Source organism: Mus musculus, chromosome 14 (genome assembly GCF_000001635.26).
Source record: "Mus musculus strain C57BL/6J chromosome 14, GRCm38.p6 C57BL/6J".
In the NCBI taxonomy this organism is placed as follows: domain Eukaryota; kingdom Metazoa; phylum Chordata; class Mammalia; order Rodentia; family Muridae; genus Mus; species Mus musculus.
Window position 1 is genome coordinate 31,713,124 of NC_000080.6, and position 21,157 is coordinate 31,734,280.

General features: G+C 38.1%; 1 protein-coding gene across 7 annotated transcripts in view; it reads right to left on the reverse strand.

Annotated features, from left to right (window-relative positions):
* Ankrd28 (ankyrin repeat domain 28) overlaps nucleotides 1–21,157 on the reverse strand; it is a 131,800-nt gene that overhangs the window by 14,356 nt on the left and 96,287 nt on the right. For all 7 annotated transcript variants that reach the window (XR_383131.4, XM_030247586.1, XM_030247587.1 and 4 more), the window contains 8 exons: nucleotides 20,561–20,643; nucleotides 18,906–18,969; nucleotides 16,762–16,830; nucleotides 14,512–14,652; nucleotides 8,723–8,834; nucleotides 6,983–7,009; nucleotides 6,218–6,292; nucleotides 2,111–2,312 (listed from right to left, as the gene is read on the reverse strand). Coding sequence is in view for 6 of the 7 variants with exons in the window: in XM_030247586.1 (XP_030103446.1) it covers nucleotides 2,111–2,312; nucleotides 6,218–6,292; nucleotides 6,983–7,009; nucleotides 8,723–8,834; nucleotides 14,512–14,652; nucleotides 16,762–16,830; nucleotides 18,906–18,969; nucleotides 20,561–20,643 (773 nt within the window). In the remaining variant the exon portion in view is untranslated. The remainder of the gene's footprint in view (nucleotides 1–2,110; nucleotides 2,313–6,217; nucleotides 6,293–6,982; nucleotides 7,010–8,722; nucleotides 8,835–14,511; nucleotides 14,653–16,761; nucleotides 16,831–18,905; nucleotides 18,970–20,560; nucleotides 20,644–21,157) is intronic.

Genomic DNA, 21,157 nt, shown 5'->3' on the forward strand with positions numbered 1-21,157 from the left:
CACCACCATTCCCTCTTTTATGTGGACAGGACTTCACATATGGTAGGTAAGTACTTTACCAGCTGAGCTGCACCCCAAGCCTCTATACAGTACCTTTTTATAGTTATACTTATAAAAACTTACCACTCCAAACCACCCTCACTCAGGCTGCATGTTGCACTCTAGCAACAGATCTTAGCTTAGTAATAAACATGTGTCAAAATACTTGGGGAGAGATCAAAGAGTTCTAATTTGGCTTATTATTAAAATGTCAATTCATTTACATTCAGCACACAGTAGCTTCTGATGAGTGTTGTTGTGTTCTAAGTTCAATAACCACAGTACTACCACAGTATCATTGTGAGAAAAGAATGTTAACCTTCAGGGAGGGAAAACAAGTGTTTTCCTCATAGCACATAAGTAGTAATATGTTTCCCAAACGATCTCTGACTGTGAAAGACATCTGCAGAACAGTTTCATCGAGAGTTTTTGTCTTACACGATGAGTAACACTTACAGTACATTTGTCTCAGAGCTCTTTCTCTCTCAAAATGCTCATGAGTTAAGACTGCTGGATGTCTGTATTCCCACAGCACTTGAGACAGAAGCTGATGTAGGAAAATTGTCACTTTGAGGCAGTCATGGGCTACATACAGCAGTGTTCTAAGTCAGTGTAGGCTGATGAGACCATGTCATTCACACACACACACACACACACACACACACACACACACACTCTCTCTCTCTTATATGGTGGGGGTGACAAACACTCCATTTAAAGCTTTAAATTAGTTCTGTAAACAATTTGTGGTTACAGCATTTTGAAGTCATATAAAGTTTTACATGGTTCTCTTATTTATAATAGAAAATGATTTCTTATTCATACTCCTTGATAGTTTTTAAAAAACATATTTATTATGAGACTTTAAATGTTCATTAAAACAGTTGTTTCTAACCTGTGGCTGAATATCCAATAGTTTTTAAAGCTTTTCTGGGAGCAACAGTATAGTCTATATTTCTATAGTCTTCTAAAATGTATCTTTTCCCAAACAGTACACAGTAGAACTCAAGTAATATATTTGAGTGATTTCTTAAAGATCACTCCATAAACACAAAGTGAACTGAATCAGATTGCATAAAGACAGGAACTAAGAAAAACACCTGACTACTATTTTTCTTTTCTCTCTCTCTTTTTTCCTTCCTTCCTTTCTGTTTTATTTTTTCAAGACAGGGTTTCACTGTGTAGCCCTGGCTGTCCTGGAACTCGTTCTGTAGACCAGGCTAGCCTCTAATTCAAGAGATCCACCTGCCTCTGCTTCCTGAATGCTGGGATAAAAGGCATGCACCACCATCACTTGGCTTGACTACTATCTTTCAGTTGTACCTACCAGTCTTGGCTATTGAAAATGGGTACTGCTGTATAGTAATTCCTGTAAAGAGTTGGGAAATGTGTGTCTTCTATTTATATACTTATATTTATATAGTACTAGTCATTTCTATGATTGTTCACCTCCCCCTTTTCCAGTCTTTTCTCACATACCAGTAACTTGGTTATAGATTCCTACATTTTTCATACATTGCCAACACTATAAAATTACAATCTGGGGTAGTCCTTGCAGAAGTTAACATTCTATAAATTTTTTCTAAGCATTTAATGCAGTGTATTAGACTAGTAAAATAAGCAAAAACCTCTATTAGGGCTAACAGATGGTTTAGTGGCCAAGAGTGTTTGGTACTCTTACAGAGGACCTGGCTTTGGTCCCTAACACTGACATGATAGCCTACCTATAAGTCCAGTTCTGGGGGATTGGACACCTTCTGATTTCCATAAACACAAGACACAGATGTGGCACATACATATATTCATACAGGCAAAACCTTCATACATATGAAATTTAAATAAGTCTTAAAAGTATTTATTTTTAAAACATTAATGGTTGCTACTAGAGTACATGTTAATCTAAAATAACTTCCATTTTATTCTATTTTTAAAAGTGTTGTCTTGCTGTTGTTTTTCCTTCAGAATACAATCATTTGACTATTTAACATAAGAAGTAAACACAACTACCAGGAGCAGTACTAAAAGAATATTATGACTATCAACAGCAAATCAAGTATAGTAATTGGCATACCTGCTGCATGGATAGGTGTTCTCTTCAAAACGTAATCTTTTACGAGGATTGAAGCTCCCTGATTAATGAGTACATCCACACATTCAACATGGCCCTTAAAGGCTGCAAGATCTAAGGGTGTTCTACCACTACTATTTCTTACATCAAGATCTAACAAAGACTGTACCAACACTTCCAGGGCTTGATGGTGACCATGATAAGCCTAGAAATAAAAATATGTATGTTAGATCGACTTCCTAAGAAGATTTCCCCTCCCACCCAGTTCTGGGGATGGGAACTAAGGACTTGTGTGTGCTAGGTAAGTAAGGAGTAAGTAAGTCTACTAGAGTTACATGTCCACTACCCTACTGCATTGGAAAATGTAAAGTAAGCAAATTAATTTGTACATTTTTATGCCTGACATAATACAAACTTCTATATTGAAAAGCCAGAAAAATTAAACTATAGATTTTTATTTTGTAATAATCACTAGTACTCTCCCATATTAAGGAATTCATACTCTATAAATAATAAAACCTCAAATGACAGGTGGTCACAATACTTGATTTCTCATAAAACAACTACCTTTATTCCATAATGTGCCAGAGCTCAAACATAAGCATATCTTCCAGCACAAAAGTACTGACTTGAGATCTGATAGAATATCTGTCAGGCACAGTGGTAACTGTGAGAAACAGTGAGACTTAAAAGATCTGTCAGAAAAAATTGGAGCTCCCACCATTACACAGCCTAAGAAACTCTGCAGACAATTTACTTTACAGGATATTAATGGCACATATATTATTTATATAGGGTAAGATACTGTATAGGGAATAAAGCAATAAGCCTCACAGGATAATAAAGCAGTACTTCTTCTGCAAAATGTCCAAAAAGCAGGCTTGCGCAACAGTTCTGTGTGTGAATGGTACTTGGTACACAAGCCTAGTGACTTAAGTTCCATTTCCAAACTCATGCAAAGGTAGGACAGAACTGAATCATTTATGAGATGGACTGAAAATGGGGTACAGAGGGTTCAGGATACCCACTCTAAAGAAAGAAAGAAAAAGCCAGAGGGTATAAGCAAAGAGAAAGCTTGGTTCTACTGATGTCTCTGTAGGAAGTTTAATGATTCAAAAGGTTATCTATCTCAAAGACTAAAGTGAGTGTAGACAATGGAATTCATTCTAGATTCATGTCCAATTTTACTTGGCAATATAAAGTGAAAGAACTCATGCTACTCCAAGAACAAGCTCTGAGGAATCAGTGGACATGCAGAAGACAGATCTAACCAAAAAAACAAATACGGGAGAGAAAATGATAATGCCTTGTTATAGGGCTCTTTCCCTCATCAGCTCCTCTAAGGGACCAAAGGAAAAGCCTGTATGTTTAGTACCAACAAATTTAGGAAGAAATAATACTTTCCTAAAACCTCATTCCAGTGTCCCACTGTATCAGGTTGAAAAGGTGAGGTGAAAATAATAGTAGTAGTAGTAGTAATAATAATAATAATAATAAGAAAGTGAACTATTTCAACTAATTTCTGAAAGCTTCTTAGGATGAGGTATTATGGTGGTTTGAACAGGTATGGCCCCCATAGACCCATGTGTTTGGATGCCTGGCTCATGAGGAATGGCACTATTAGGAGGTGTGGCCTTGTTGGAGGAAGTGTCACTGTGGAGGTAGGCTTTCTCCTATGCTCAAATTTCAACAAGTGTGGAAGACAACTTTTCCTTCTGCTGCCTACAGATCAAGACGTAGAGCTCTCAGCTCTTTCTCCAGAGCACCATGTCTACCTGGACACTTCTATACTTCCCACCATGATGATAATAGACTAACCCTCTGACACTGTAAGCCAGCCCCAGTGAAATGTTTTCCTTTATAAGAGTTGCCTTGGTCATGGTGTCTCTTCATAGCAATGGAAACCCTAAGTAAGACAGATAGATATAAAAAGCAAAACTAGGAATATAGTCACATTTCACTGAACTTAAATACTAAATTGCAAAACTACCCATTTCAGTTTAGAAAGCCTATCTAACACAGCTATACTGAGATAGCCAAGAGATGGGGGAATCTAAGCGTCCATTGATAAGCTGATTGAATACAAAATGTAATGCACATATGTAAGCTCAAAAATGAAGGAACTGTGTATTTAGTCAAATTTATATAGTAGCAGCCAGAAGAAGAGGAAACACACAGCTATTGCCTTAATGGTTTCACCTTTTAAGACACAAAAGTTTTAGAGATCTAACACAATTGAACAGTACTCTAAGAGATGCTTAAGGAAGTACATTTAATGGGGAACCCAGGGCTGTAATATCAGATCATGGGAGGCTAAGATAAGGGGGACTGTCAGTTTAAGGCTAGCTTCAGCTACAAAGCAAGGTCCTGTGAGTGATGGAGAGGGGAGGGAAGACCTTGTGGAGTTGGTGAGCAGCACAGTAACAGCAGTAAGTTAGTAAGACAGGCCTATGACGGATGGCAAGACTGTCGGAAGCACTGATGCCGCCGAACAAACGCCTAGAAATGACTGACAGTGACAATTCAAGAAACACCGAGTTATCCACTCAAAAAGTGCCTTTCTTCTCACCAACAGTAGAAGAGCTACTTTCTCCATACTGACTTCACAGTCTCAGACTTAGTACTTACAATTCAAGCCTGGGTAGAGGAGACAAGGAAGCAGAAAGCTTTACAACACTGTGCTTAGCTAGGTTTTCTGTCAAGTTGACTGAAGCTAGAGTAATCTGAGAGGAGTGAGCCTCGACTGAGAAAGTGCCAGAGTAAGATCTTGCGTACACAGGCAAACCTGCAGGGCATTTTCTTAGGGATGTGTGAGGGCCCAGCCCATTCCAGGTGGGTCTACTCTTGGGCTGCTGGTCCTGGGTGCTAAGAAAGCAGGCCAAACAAGCCAAAGGTGAAAGTCAGGAAGCAGCACTCCTCTACGGCCTTCGCATTAGCTTCTGCCTCCAGATTCCTGCTGTTTGAATCTCTGCCCTGATGGTCTTCAACAATAAACTGTGCTCTGGAAGTATAAACAAAGTAACCCTTTCCTCTGTGCCATGGCTTAAATGAGAATGTCTTCCACAGACTCACACTGAAATGCTTGGTCCCCACATGGTGGACTAGCCCACACCAGGCCCAGCCCTGCTTTCTCTCTGCTTTTGGATCAGTACACGAGCTCTTAGCTACTGCTCCACTGCCATGCCTGCCTGCCTGTCACCATGCTCCCTGCCATAATGGGTCATGGACTCACCCTCTGAAACTATAAAATGCCTTGGTCATGGTGTCTCTTCTCAGCAATAGTAACAGTAGCTAAGACAATCTCCTATTAGTTTTTGGTCATGCTGTCTTATCACTGCAACAGAAACCTTAACTAAGCCAGGAATCTTACTGGTAATTTAGATAACTAAGGTGGGGGAGAGGAGCAAGAGGCAGAAAGATTCAGTATGTCAGTGTTCGATCATATGCAAGGAGAAAATTAAGATAAAAGGTTACAGAACATGTGAAAAAGAAACAAATGCATTACTGAACTTCTAGTGATCCTGTTAAATAAAGTTCTGCACTTAACACCAGGGGTCATAGAAACATCTAGTCCTATTATCCTGGTCTTCTGATAATTCAAGTCCTCCACCCAAATCTGTCTTCAAAATCAATTCTTTTAGTACAGAGGAGCTAAGATGGGTTTTATTTTGACTGGCACTCAGGAGGAATCTGAAGATGGATGGGAAATTATAGAGTATGCACCCAACAGCAGTGAGTGAAGTAGCACTGAATCTACAACTAGCCGGCACTCGTGGCCACAAGCAAGCCAACAACTGCTGAAATTTACACAAACTGGGTAGTGTATATTATCTGCTTAACAAATTACAGTCCTACGGGGGCAGCAAATTTTAAATTCATATCAAAATAATATTTTCTCACTTAAAAGCAGGGCTTGAGGGAGCCAAGAACCACCGCTTAGAGAAAATTGAGACACAGATAACCAAGAATGCACTAAACAAGTTCTTAACGTTCTAATTCTATGATAATTACTATAATAACCAAATGTCTAGGGCATTAGTTTGAGACAACACAAGTAGATACTGGAGATCTGTAGTGAACTATCAAGTTGGCTATAAAGGCAGTACTTACAGCCAAATGTAAAGGGCTTATTGTTGCTCTATTATCTGAATCACTCAACATGTCTGTTCCCGAGGTTTCCATTAACTGAAAAAAGAAGAGACATTAAAAGTTAGAGAGACATTTAAGAATGTTAGGAATGATATTTTTAAATATTTCATAGCAGTTACTTCTCTCATCCCTCATTCCAATCCACTGTAGAGCACGACAATAAGTAAGCCCACAGTCCAGGAAAGCCACAAAAGTATAGTAAGATGTAGTGGTTTGTAAATGCTTGGCCCAGGGAGTGGCACTATTAGGAGGTGTGGCCTTGTTGGAGTAGGTGTGTCACTGTGGGCGTGGGCTTCGAGACCCTTATCCTAGATGCCTGGAAGTCAGTCTTCTGCTAGGAACCTTCAGATGAAGATGTAGAATTCTCAGCTTCTCCTGCACCATGCCTGCCTGGATGTTGCCATGTTCCTACCTTGATGATAATGGACTGAACCTTTGAACCTGTAAGCCAGCCCCAATTAAATGTGGTTCTTTTAAAGACATGCCTTGGTCATGGTGTCTCTTCACAGCAGTAACGCCCTAACTAAGACAGAGGAGCTTCATTAACTAGGAGTTTGGGGAAATACACTTCCATCAGGTAAATAAATGCCTTCCCTTAAGGAACACACTCTCTTGTCACTGTCTTGGCTTCAGTGTCTAACTTCAGTTTTAATGAGAACAAAGAAACACATTATCTTGAGTGGTAGTAGCATATTTTGAATGTTGGGGGAATCGATTGATACTTACAACATCTAAAGGAGTTTCACTTGCAATCTGAAATAAAAGTTAGAAATGGCATTATACAAAGTGATTTATATATATTAACATATTTGACATCTTTATTGATACAGTGCTTTGTTAGTTTGTTTTAAACCCATGCTTTCTTTGCCTCCAGAAAAGATGTCTTTTACATAGGTAGACATTACAGTAGACAACAGATCTATATACATATCCTAAGATTTTATTCTAAAGAACCACAGTAACCTATGGAAAATGGGTTATTTTTATAGTAGCACATTAAATGCTGTATTAAATATGTTGACCATCTTTTTTTTTTTTTCCCCTTTGTTTTTTCAAGACAGGGTTTCCCTGTGTATCCCTGGCTGTCCTGGAACTCATTTTGTAGACCAGGATGGCCTCTAACTCAGAAATCTGCTTGCCTCTGCCTCCCGAGTGCTGGGATTAAAGGCGTGCATCACCATGCCTGGCTTATGTTGACCATCTTATATATCTTCAATTTTATTTTCTATTGAAAGGAAGCAATGCCTATTATATGTCTATAACCTGAAAGTTCTGTCACACAAGAGTATATTTTAACTCATTGCTTCCCTTCCAGTATGGCACAGTAGGGTCTGGGATGGTGTCTCTATTCCAGAACAAGACCACAGTTGAACTTCAAGCTTCTTCTGCAGAGGTGGACTCTCCTTTATTAGGAAGAACTGGGAAATGAAAGGACCTTGCATAGGTCTCTAAACATATGGGTATAATCTGACTCTTTCAGGGGTTTTCATTTTTATTTTTCAAGTAAGATATAATTACATCTTTAAAAGAACTATGGAAAATCTGTATTTAAAATGATAGGAGTCAACGGCAACAGACCTAGATGTTGACTATTAGGTGGATCTTTTTTTTTTTTCAGAGCTTACAACTTTCTATTTTATTTCTAATAAACAACACTTGATGGTTGACTCACATATTTTATTTACATTTATCTACTGTATCATTTCCTTATGAAATGAACTAGTACAGCTCAATTAAACCATATCAAATCATAATCATCTGAACTGTTTGTAAACTCCTATTAGCTAAATTACTAATCTTGCATTTGTCCTAGGCGGCTCTCGAGGCCAGCAGTACGTGAATGTTTCTGTGATCCGCAGCATCACATAGACTAGCTGTGATGGCGCCTGCCTGAATTCAGGAGGTGCAGGAACAAAGGGTCAAGGTCATCCTCAGTTATAGAGCTGCTCCAGGCCAGCCTGGTTATGTGTGTCTGTCTCAAGAAATACAACACCACTTCAGGAGCCTTCTTCAGAGCTTTATCTGGTTTTGTTCTTGTTGCTTGTTGGTTTGTTTGGTTGAGGAAGTATCTCAGTATGTTGGCCTGGACTCAAGCCAGTGTCCTTCCTCAGCCTCGCAATTAGGACTGCAAGGGAACACTGCTGTGCCTGACTTCCCTCAAAAGATTAAATACTCCATCATTTAGACAACAGCTCACTGCAGCACAGGCTAGCCTAGCACTCACAAAATTCCTGCTTTAGCTTCTCAACGATCCAGATTATAGGTATGTGCCACCACACAGGGATCAGTGACTTTTTTTTTTTCATTTTTTAAAATGAAAAGAGAAGAGTTATCTTACTGAAACAACCATGAATTTAAGAGGTAAATGGAGTATGAAAACGTTAAAGAACAAAACTGAATGTTTTCTGGATCATGTAGTCAAATTAAAACCTCCCACTAGTCCTGTAAGAGAGTTCAGAATCTTACCAGTTGAAGACACAGACGGTGACCATACGCAGCTGAGTAGTGAACTGCATTATAGCCTTGTTTGTCCCGGATCCCTGGGTTGGCATCATTTCTTAGTAAGTATTCCAGGCACCTATGTGAAGGAACAGCAAAAGAAGATTCTAAAATTTACATTTAAATATTTATTATAAAAAACCTGCAGCAATTAAAAAAAAAATCACATGCCAAAATTAACCAGATCCGAAGACAATGAATAAAACTCAATAACCTTTTTTATACAGAAAGAATAAGAATTTGGAATGAAAGCTGTGGAGCTTTACATTAGATTTTATACCTTAATATCAAATGTATTTTTATATACTAATCCACCTACATTCATTTGGGACAAGATACGTATGTATGTATGTATACAAGGTCTCTCTACCAAGAACTCTCTACAGGTCTGGCTGTCCTGGAACTCTCTATGCAGACTAGGCCAGTTTGAACTTAGGAAATCCTCCTGCCTTTGCCTCCCACCACACCTAGCCTTTCACCTACATTTTAAGCCAATGATTAAATACTGGCAATTATTCTTGTAATGAATATTTTGATACCCATGATTATGTAACATAAATACTATATCCAAGCTGTAATAGCTTTTTTCTTTGGTTGTTATTTTGTATTGTTAATTTTGTCAGGCTTTTAACAATGAAAGGACCCATTTATATAACTATTTAGGAAGACGTCTAAGTGACCACTAGTCTTATGCAATAGGAATATTATATATGTAAGATACATTTGCACATCAGATAAGTGTGTTTCTTATAACTTACATTTTCTTAACTTGGTCTAAATCGCTAAAGTCTTAATTTTGTTTCAAAGTACAGGCAAAATTAATGTATAAAAGTTCTATAAAACTACTAATGCCGTCATGTTTGATAAATCAAGGTACAAGGCTTCTAACAACATAAAATTCAAAAATGCTTTACCAACTTGGTATTATTCAAACTAGAGCTGGCATACTGCTTAATGAGCTGCTAAGCCTACACAAGAGATTTGTAAACTGTTGTCTATTAACATTAGACGGAAGCATGGTTTCTGATCATTCAACCAGTACTCTACTGAGACTAAATTGGACTTGCTAAAACTTGGTCCAAAGGGGTCTTTGAATACTGACTGACTGCCAACTCCATTCCTTCCTCTGAGGTACAATCAGGTTGAAGGTGTATGTGAGTGACTGGGTGTGAGTGGTGTTATTCACTCATTCAGATAGTAAGGCTCAATATACAATCATAAGATGGCTAGAATCAGGTTATAGTTTTTGTTTGTTTTTGAGACAGGGTTTGGCTGTGTTGGAACTCGTTTTGGAGACCAGGCTAGCCTCAAATGCATAGGCAGGGCCTGCTTCTGGCTCCCAAGTACTGGAATTAAAGGCAAGCAACACCACTACCTAGCAATTTGTCCTTGATTTTTAAGAAAAAACAAAAAACCAAAACCCAACACTTTTATTTTTAACTATGTGTGTCTGTGTGTAGGCATACACATTGTGATGCTAATCCTTAGTTCTTTTTTTTTTTTTATAGAGTGAGTTTCAGGACAGCCAGGGCTATACTACATAGAGAAACTCTGAAATGAGAAAAACCACAAGTCATAAACCAAATAAACAAATACTGTTTTGCAGGAAGAATGAAAAAAGACTACCAGATTTTTCAAGTAAAGACCAGATACTTGGAAGACAGCAATAGCTAGAATTTAGTAATAATTATGAAATGTATTTATTTTATAAACTGTAGATTCAGGGATGATAATTAAAACACATAAAGGAAATACACACTTGCAGTAAAACAGTCCCCATACAAAAATGCCATTTTGTAGAAATAATAACGCTTTTCTGTTACTCCTAAGTCAACAGGTGAGATGAACACTTTTGCTCCAATAACTGGCCAAACATGGAACCACCAGGAGAGCACAGGGCTCAGGAACCGGAGAGCAACTGGGGACAGAATCCTTCCAGTCTCTACCTGCACCCTGGAGTTAACCCTGTGGCACAGCTCTCTGGACCCAAATCCCGAGAGAGCTGGTCTCCCAGGAGTGCTGACATACCTAAGATCATAGGCTCACAGAAAGGACAGACTCCAGTCAGAGACAACAAGACCAACTAGCTAATACCAAAACCACGGCTACTTGGCACCATCAGAACCCAGTTCTCCCACCACAGGAAGTCCTGGATACCCCAACACACTGGGAAAGCAAGATTCTAACTTAAAATCACATCTCATGATGATGAGAGAGGACTTTAACAACATAAATAACTCCCTTAAAGAAATACAGGAGGACACAGGTAAACAGGCAGAAGCCTTTAAAGAGGAAACACAAAAATCCTTTAAAGAATTACTAGAAAACAGAGCCAAACAGGTGAAAGAATTGAACAAAACCTTCCAGGATTTAAAAATGGAAAGAAAAACAATAAAGAAATAACAAAGGGAGACAATCCTGGAGATAGAAAACCTTGGAAAGAGATAAGGAGTCATAGATGGAAGCATCACCAACAGAATACAAGAGAAAGAAGAGAGAATTTCAGGTGCAGAAGAAACCACAGAAAACATTGATAGTCAAAGAAAATACAAAATGCAAAAAGCTCCTAACCCCAAACATCCAGGAAATCGAGGACACAATGAGAAGACCAAACATAAGGATAATAGATATAGAAGAGAGTGAAGATTCCCAAAGGACCAGTAAAAATCTCCAACAAAATTATAGAAGAAAACTTCCCTAACTTAAAGAAAGATATGACCATGAACATACAAGAAGCCCTCAGAACTCCAAATAGACTGGACCAGAAAAGAAATTCCTCCAGTCACGTAATAATCAAAACTCCAAACATACAAAACGAAGAAAGACTATTAAAAACAAGTAAAATATAAAGGCGGACATATCAGAATCACATCAGACCTCTCAAAATACTATAAAAGCCAGAAGATCCTGGGTAGATGTCATACAGACCACCCTAGGAGAACACAAATGCCAGCCCAGGCTACTATATCCAGCAAAACTCTCAATTATCATAGATGGAGAAACCAAGATACTCCATGGCAAAACCAAATTTACACATTATCTTTCCACAAATCCAGCCATACAAAGGATAATAGATGGAAAACTTCAACACAAGGGAAACTACACCCTAGGAAAAAAAAAAGCAAGAGAGTAATTTTTCAGCAAATCCAAAAGAAGATAGCCACACAAACCTAATTCCACCTCTAACAACAAAAATCACAAGAAGCAACAATCACTTTTCCTTAATATCTCTTAAATCAATGGACTCAATTACCCAATAAAAAACATAGACTGACAGACTGAATATGTAAACAAGACCCAGAATTTTGCTGCATTCAAGAAACGTATCTCAGTGACAAAGACAGAAACTACCTCGGGGTAAAAGGATGGGAAACAATTTTTCAAGTAAATGGTCCCAAGAAACAAGCTAGAGTAGACATTTTAATATCGAATAAAATTGACTTTCAACCAAAAATTATCAAAAGAGATAAGGAAGGATACTTCATACTGATCAAAGAAAGGAAGAATCTAGCAAGATGAACTTGCAATTCTGAACATCTATGCTGAAATGCAAGGGCAGCCACATTCATTAAAGACACTTTACTAAAGCTCAAAGCACACATTACACCTCACACGATAATAGTGGGAGACCTCAACACCCCAGTCTCATCAATGGACAGATCATGGAAACACAAACTAAACAGAGACACATTGAAACTAACAGAAGTTATGAACCAAATGGATTTAACAGATATCTAAAGAACATTTCATCCTAAAACAAAAAGAATATACCTTCTTCTCAGCACCTCATGGTACCTTCTCTAAAACTGCCTATATAATCAGTCACAAAACAGGTCTTAACCGATACAAGAAGATTGAAATAATCCCATGCATCCTATCAGATCATCACAGACTAAGCTGGTCTTCAATAACAATAAAAACAATGGAAAGCACTCATACACGTGGAAGCTGAACAACACTCTACTCAATGGTGCTGGCTCACCTGGAGGTCAGCATGAAGACGAATGCAAATTCATCTATTGTTATCTCTTTGTACAAAGCTCAAGTCCAAGAGGATTAAAGACCCCCACATAAAACCAGATACATTGAAAATAATAGAAGAGAAAGTTGGGAAAAGCCTTGAACGCATGGGCACAGGGGAAAATTTCCTGAACAGAATACCAATGGCTTATGTTCTAAGATCAACAATTGACAAATGGAACCTCATACAATTGCAAAGCTTCTGTAAGACAAAGAACACTTGTCAATAGGACAAACCAGCAAGTAACAGATTGGGAAAAGATCTTTACCAACCCTATAACTGATAGAGGGCTAATATCCAATATATACAAAGAACTCAAGAAGTTAGACTCCAGAGGACCAAATAACCCTATTAAAAATGGGGTACAGATCTAAACAAAGAATTCTCTGAGGAATACCAAATGGCCAGGAAGAACCTAAAGAAATGTTCAACATCCTTAGTCATCAGGGAAATGCAAATCAAAACAACCCTGAGATTCCACCTCATTCCAGTCAGAATGACTAAGATCAAAAACTCAAGTGATAGCAGATGCTGGTGAGGATGTGGGGAAAGAGAAACACTCCTCCATTGCTGGTGGGATTGCAAGCTTGTACAACCACTCTGGAAATAAGTTTGGCAGTTCCTCTGAAAATTGGACATAGTGCTACCTGAGGACCTAGCTCTATCATTCCTGGGCATATACCCAAAAGATGTTCCAACATGTAATAAGGACACATGTTCACTATGTTCATAGCAGCCTAATTTATAATAGCCAGAAGCTGGAAAGAACCCAGCTGTCCCTTAACAGAGGAATGGATACAGAAAATGTGGTACATTTACACAATGGAGTACTACTCAGCTATTAAAAACAATGAATTTATGAAATTTTTAAGCAAATAGATAGAGCTGGAGGATATCATCCTGAGTGAGGTAAACTAATCACAAAAGTACACACATGATATGCACTCACTGATAAGTGGATATTAGCCCACCCAGAAGCTCAGAATACCCAAAATATAATTCACAAACCACATCACACTCAAGAAGGAGGACTAAAGTGTAGATACTTCAATTCTTCTTAGAAGGGGGAACAAAATACCCATGAAAGGAGTTACAGAGACAAATTGTATAGCAGAGACTGAGGGCAAGACTATCCAGAGACTTCCCCACCTGGGGATCCATCACATATACAATCACTAAACCCAGAAACTACTGTAGATGCCAACAAGTGCTTGCTGACAGGAGCCTGATATAGCTGTCTCCTGAGAGGCTCTGCCAGATCCTGACAAATACAGAGGCGGATGCTCAAAGCCAACCAAACCATTGGACTGAGCATGGGATCCCCAGTGAAGGAGGTTAGAGAAAGATCTGAAGGAGCTGATGTGGTTTGCAACCCCATAGTAAGAACAACAATATCAACCAACCATACCCCCTATAGCTCCCAGGGACCAAATGTCCAACCAAAGAGTACACATGAAGTGACCCACGGCTTCAGCTGCATATGTAGCAGAGGATGGCCTTGTCGGACATCAAGGGGAGGACAGGCCCTTGGTCCTGTGAAGCTTCGATGCCCCATTGTAGGGGAATGCTAGGGCAGGGAAGTGGGAGTGGGTGAGCACCCTCACAGAAGCAGGGGGAGGGAGAATGGGTAGGGAGTTTCAGGAGGAGAAACTGGGAAAGGGGATAACATTTGAAATGTAAATAAATAAAATATCCAATAAAAAAAATAACACTCCTTCGCTCACGTGGTACTTACTTGCCGTCTGTGTCAGATGTAGCTGCATAGTGCAGGGGTGTGCAGCCTCTCTCATCAAGGTCATTCACACTTGCTCCTGATCCCACAAGAGCAAACAGGCACTGGTAATTGCAGTTGGCAGCAGCATAGTGCAGTGGAGATCTTTTGTGACCAAATTAACAGAAGAAAGATAAGTCAGGAACAAACATTTGTAAAGAGACCATAGCTAACTCTTACTCCACACATTTAGTTCCCAAGTCAATTACAACTCCTATTATATTCTGCTTAGAAACATAAAAACTTTCATTTTAATAAAGCTTGCCTTATATTAACAAAAATGCCCCACAGTCCATGTCTTGAGTGATAAAAGCAAAGAGTAAAACAGAAGCATAGAAGAGTTGCTATATCAAATCCACACAGGCCTCAACAGTAATTCCAGTTTCTGGAGCAAAAATGGAGACACCCTCTTATAGACTTATTTCCTATTCAGAAGAGCTAGTGTACTGGTTTAATCTCTGAAAACTGAATAGTCACAACTAATTTCTCATTAATTACTAGAATTACACAGAATGCTATTAAACATATGAGTAACTATTTTAGGATGATAAAAATAAGATGATTTTGTGACCTCATTAAATGAAAAACAAAAATTATAGTAAGTTTATTCAGAGCTCCTTACAGTGCACTTCTTCTCATCTAATACACTGACTTAGGAAAATTATAGCAAAACATTATTTTATCTTACTGGATAATACTATAGAGTTTTTAATTTGCTTGTTTGAGAGAGGGCCTCATGTACTATGCAGCCCTGGCTGACCTAGAACTTACACAGATCTTCCTCCCAAATGTGGAAATGTGCCAGGATGCAGAACTATTACAGAGACTTAAAAATGCAGCTAACCCTGGAAATAAAGCTTTTAAGCTCACAATAAGAATATCAAAACTCTCTATGCTATTTTTGCATGGAATGTGCAAATAATTACAAATAAAAATTAGCTATGAAACTTCATTTTGTAGGTCGTTTGTTCCTTTTATTAGTCCATGTGAACCCAGTCTATCCCTCAGCATTGTATAGTCAAGCAGCATTTAGCTTTCTTCTCTTCGTTTCTTACTTCCTACTACACACAAGCCCTTTTCTTTTCCCTTTGCGCTGGTACTATCATATACACCAATATGTACCCACACATCTCCTTCTGATTCACACCCTCCCCAGAACACCGTCTGATATACACAGTTCTTACCGCCTGATACACAGTGCTTAGACTGTCATCTACATCTTTCAAACAACTGCATTTGCTTCTTTTCTGAATGGTTTTAATGTATCTTGTATGTTGGTTCATGGTATAAGTAGGAACAGTTAACAGAAGCTTCAACTGCTATTACTATAAATGCTAGTAGCAGTAAGGCTAGACAATGAGAGTTTGTCCTTTTATAGCTGCTCTCCTCCAGAATGTACTCAGTGGGTCATATGGATGTGAGTAAGAAGAGAAGGGGGGGGGGAAAATCACACATATATTTGCAACCTATTTTTGCCTTTCAGAAGTGGGAAGAAGGATCTCTCACAAAAAAAAAAAAAATGACTTGGAAAAGCTTTAGGTACTCTTGAGCTTTTTGAAGGTACTTTGGTACAGTGAAGTTTTAAATTTCCATGCTATAATTATGGGAAAAGGACAATTATTATCATCAAGAAAAACAGGGAGAGAGCTGGAGAGATGGCTCAGCAGTTCAGAGCACTGGCTTCTCTTCCAGAGGGCCCGGGTTCAATGCTCAGCACCCACATGAGGAGGTCACAATGATGTGGAACTCCAGGTTCAAGGGTTTGGTATCTTCTTTTGGTCCCATGAGTACTGTGCACGTATGGTACACAGGCATACAAGTAGGCAGAACACCTATACAGATAAAAAAATCTATAATTTAAGAAATAATGATTTAAGAAAAGGACAGAGAGAGCCTAGGATTGTAGGGAGAACACAACCAAAAGACTGGGGTTGAGACTGGGGTTAGAACCCACTGACCTCAGCTGGCTGGTGCACATGTGTGTGCTCTTTTTCTGCTCCTTTCAGCAGTGCTAGAGAGCAAACCCAACCCAGTGCATTTGAGGAAGATAAGCCACATACCAGGCCCTACTTCAGATTCTTAAGGAATCATGATTACAACTCAAAAGATGCTGTGTAACACATAAAGTTAAGTTTCAGAAGTCAGTTAAAGGTCAAGCAAGCCATTAAATAAGCAAATTTAATCTCGCTCTACAGGAGCTAAATCACAAATTACCTTCCAAATTTATCCTTTTTGTTGAAGTCTGCACCAGTATTCAGCAGAAGGTTTAGGCACTCCAAATTTCTAGTCAGGAGAAAAGAAGAAAAGATTTTAAATGTAAAATTGTCAGTGATTTCTATGATAAAAATGGTAGGCTTTAAGAAGCATAAATGCATATTTTAAAGTGAGAATTACTTCACATTCTATTTAGCATTTAAAAAGTGATATGCATAAATACTGGCACATGAGAAATAAACAAATGAATTATATTACTGTAGAAAAAGAAGATCACATTTTTAAGAGATTCTAAGAGATTTTTTTAAATAGTGGTTTAACCTGATGCTGCTTGTATTCTAATGCTAATTTGGGCCCCCAAAACTGGTCGCCCCAGAGAGAGTCCACACATAGATGCTAGCTAAGTGACTTTGCCCCTAGTTAGTTGTGATTGGTAAATAAAGATGCCAACAGTCAATAGCTGGGCAGAGAAGACATAGGTGGGGCTTAGGCTTCAAGGCTTGCAGGGCTTGCAGGAGAGGAGGACTAGGAAGAGGAAGAAGTTCAGGAGGGAGCAGGAGAAGCTGCCATGGGATAGGAGTGAAGACTTTACTCCACGTGGGCTGGCCATTGGAGGTAAGAGCAGCGCAGAAGGAGCACAGTAAATAGTAACAACGTGGTGTTATGATAGGAAAGTAGATTCTAACAGCATGGAGGGTAGGCAGCTGTCTAGCTATTGTGTTTTTAGGGCTTGTTGTAAATATAAAGGCTGTGTGTTTTTTTATCCAGGAATTCAAGTACCAAAAGCAGGGTAGAAACTCTGGATTTTGGATTTAAGTAAATTTCTACCAATAATTATATTTAAATGTCTTAAATTTAGGGGGTTTTAAAACAATAAATTAAAAAGAATTAAAAACAAACAGAAAACCCTGTACCTTTAAAACACATATAATAATGGCAAGTCAATTTCTCCCACTGTCTCCTATACTATCATTATTTATTCAGACTGAACCTTAGTTAAAATGATAGGACCTTCTTATATGCTTGTTATATAAATTTTTATATTTTTATAACAATTTCAGATTTTTATAAACCCAATATCAGCTTTGTATATTATAATGAAAAACATGCCTGTTGACTTCTACTGTAGGCAAGTTACATACAAATTAGGTTTTAACTGAAATGGCCTCTGGTGACCTTAAAAGAATAAAGAAGGGATTCATATATGTTCAATTCATCTCTGCAATTTAAACGTGGTAGCATCCTTGGTTGGTTCAGCACAATTGTTTTTTGAAATCATAGGAAATATTAAGGAATTATCACTAGAAATAACATTCTCACAAAACATCCCTTTTGATAAATCATGAATTAAATGGCTTAAAAACAAATCTAAATTACCCGAAGCATTAAGGCAACAGAGTGCTTTGAGGGAGCAGAAGCTCTGGTCACTCAGCAGGACTGACTGACTGACCTCCCCAGAGGACTTCTCATAATTTAAGTGTAAGCATGGAGGGTACTGCATGCTTATGATTCCAGCACTTCAGACGCAGGGCTTTGGAGGACTGAGTGGTACAGCAGCCTTGGCTACAAAACAAGACTGCTTCAAAGATCTAAGGGGAGGGGGGTGTGGCTTGGGGAACTGAAATAATTTAAATAAAATTTAGTCTAAAATGTTCTTATCACAACATTTCTTCTTCTGAGCCAAGATGTAACTGCATCATCAATATTTTTCTCTCTTACAATAATATAGTATCATGCAGACTATTCATCAAGTTTTTGATGTTCTCATCATTGCATGAACATTTTTATTTGTTTAGGAATTAGTTTTTCGTATAAAAAGTAACATTTCCTTTTGTAGGTTTGTCCTTTCCTGATTAATACTTATGACTTAGTTGAAAGAAGACAAAAAACAAAATGAAACAAACAAAAACAATTTTTGCTGCCTTGAACTGTCTTTTATTAATATCCAGCCATGGTTCAGTTTCTATTCTGTGGCAACTCAAAACTAGTAAAACGGAACAAAGAGACAGCCTCCGTGATTCTGCTCCTGCCTCCTACCGCCCACAGCGACTGACCCCAAACTATCTTAGAAATTAAACTCTAACAATGACTTCCGTAACGCCCCCCTGCATCTTTTAAAAGAAATGAAAATACTATTAACATACCCTCCAGCTGCAGCTGCGTGTAGACAGGTTCTGCCAAAATCATCTGGGGTATCTATGTCAAATCCTATAAAAATGAATATATATCTTTTCTCTTATATAATATTACAGACACATTACTTTGCATTAAGATAGTATATCAAGAAATGTTAAATATCACATTCCTCTTTTCAACCCTAAGCAAACATATATTCTTAACGTACAAAATGAATAAAGAAAACCACATAGTAATGTACAACATTATAAAAACAAACAAACAAATTAAACAAAACAAAACAAAACCAAACCCTGTAGTGCTTGTCTGCAGGGCTCTGCCAGGAGTGATGGTTTACACCTCACACTTTCAGTCTCATCGTCCTAGCTACACACAAGATGAAAACAGGAGGATCATCCGAGCCTTGGCAAACCTTGGTAACATGGTATAAAACCTGTCACAAGGAGGCAGGCAGGCAGGCAGACAAAACCATTCTAATTATTAAAAGGCTACAGGGTGCAATGGGAATAGTCAACAAGAAAGAGAAATGAAGTATTGATAACAGACGCTTCAAGAACATAAAGTGAAAAAGGCTAGCCATAAAAGATTTTGTTAGGTGATTCTATAAAAATTGTACTATTAGGTGGTTAATATACCATAATATGCTAATGGTGTTTCTTTTATAGGGATTAAAGATACTCCAGAATGGATGTTATTTTGGCTATATAAGCACATGAACGTATTATAAATACTGAACTCTATGTATTAAATAAGTAAATGTGTAAGTGTATATATAGTATGAAGATATCTCACTAAAGCACTCTAGCCAGGCATGATGGTAAACACCTGTTATCTGAGCACTTGGGAGGCAGAAACAGAACTGCAAGTTCAAGGTTAGCTTTGGCTTTACAGACTCTCCACTCATCTTCCTCCTCCCTTCTAAAAAGAGGATATGTACTTTGTTCCATGTGGCTATTATTCATACTGGGGAATACTTTTAGTATTCTTTTTCATGCTAAGTAGGGATGAACAGCTTTATATACACATGGTTGATACTCAAAAAAACCAAACACAATGAATTTACACACATAAAATATCTCACACACATCAACAAAAACAACTTGCCCCTAAACCTCAGAAGAGTGTGTCTCACTCTATAATATTTTTACTGAAACCTCATTAGTTTATTTCAGTAAACAGGAATGCTAATATTTAACTTTCTTATATACCAAGAAATAGAAAATAACTTAAAAATTAATTACATCTTTTACAGTGAGTAAGTCAATGTACTTACTAAGGATCATAGTTTGCAGTGAAACTAAAACATCCCATACCAACTAGTTACAGCATTTATAACTAAGTACTACTGGTAATGGATTAATAATTTCATGAGCCTGTAAGATACTCATACTATGACTTTAATTTATTATGACTTTTAAGACCCAAAAGGAATGAAACATGCAGGTAAGGTGTCTTGCTGAATAGGCCAAGGAGAGGAGACTGCCATCATTGGGTAAAAGCTGCTCTATGGACACTCCACACCCCATGAACCAATTAACAAAGGGAATCAGTAAAGCACTGCTCAGAGCTGAAGAGGTAACTGTAACAACAGGGAGAGGACGAGGACGTATGAGAACAAGCAAACAAGCACGCACAAACAAACTTGTCTGGGAGCTCCACTTACCTGAAGAAAGGAGTTTCCTGCAGCAATCTGAAAAACCACTTAAGGCTGCCAAATGGAGTGGGAACATTCCATGTATACCACGCCTTAAATTAATAGAACAGAAACTTCATTACAACACATGCAAAATATAATAATTTAAATAGATTATAAAGATATCACTTAAGTAAAAGATAATTGGTTGAGTAGAAACTTGTTAATACGTTAGAGAAAACTCTGGGCAGTCATTGAAAAGCAGCATAATTTATCACCTAGCTACAGTTTTCTAAAGCTTGTTTGTCTAACCTCAGCACTATCATCATTATAAACTCACTGCATACTTATGGGTCTACACTGTAAAATGCTGAATGCCCAGCAGCACCTTTGAGCTATATCATTGTTATTGCTTTCCCCAAGCAAAATGTCTCTAGGTATTTGCTCAGGGAACAGACCTCCTGCCCCATCTCACCCTACCATTTAAAACCATTTCCGCAAGGTCAGATGCTCAAGAACGCTCATATCAGCCATTCTGTAATGTGGAAAATTGGAGAGCAATTTAACTGTAAATAAGAATATTGTATGTATCCTTAGATGGTAAAATTAAATCCCATAACTTAAACT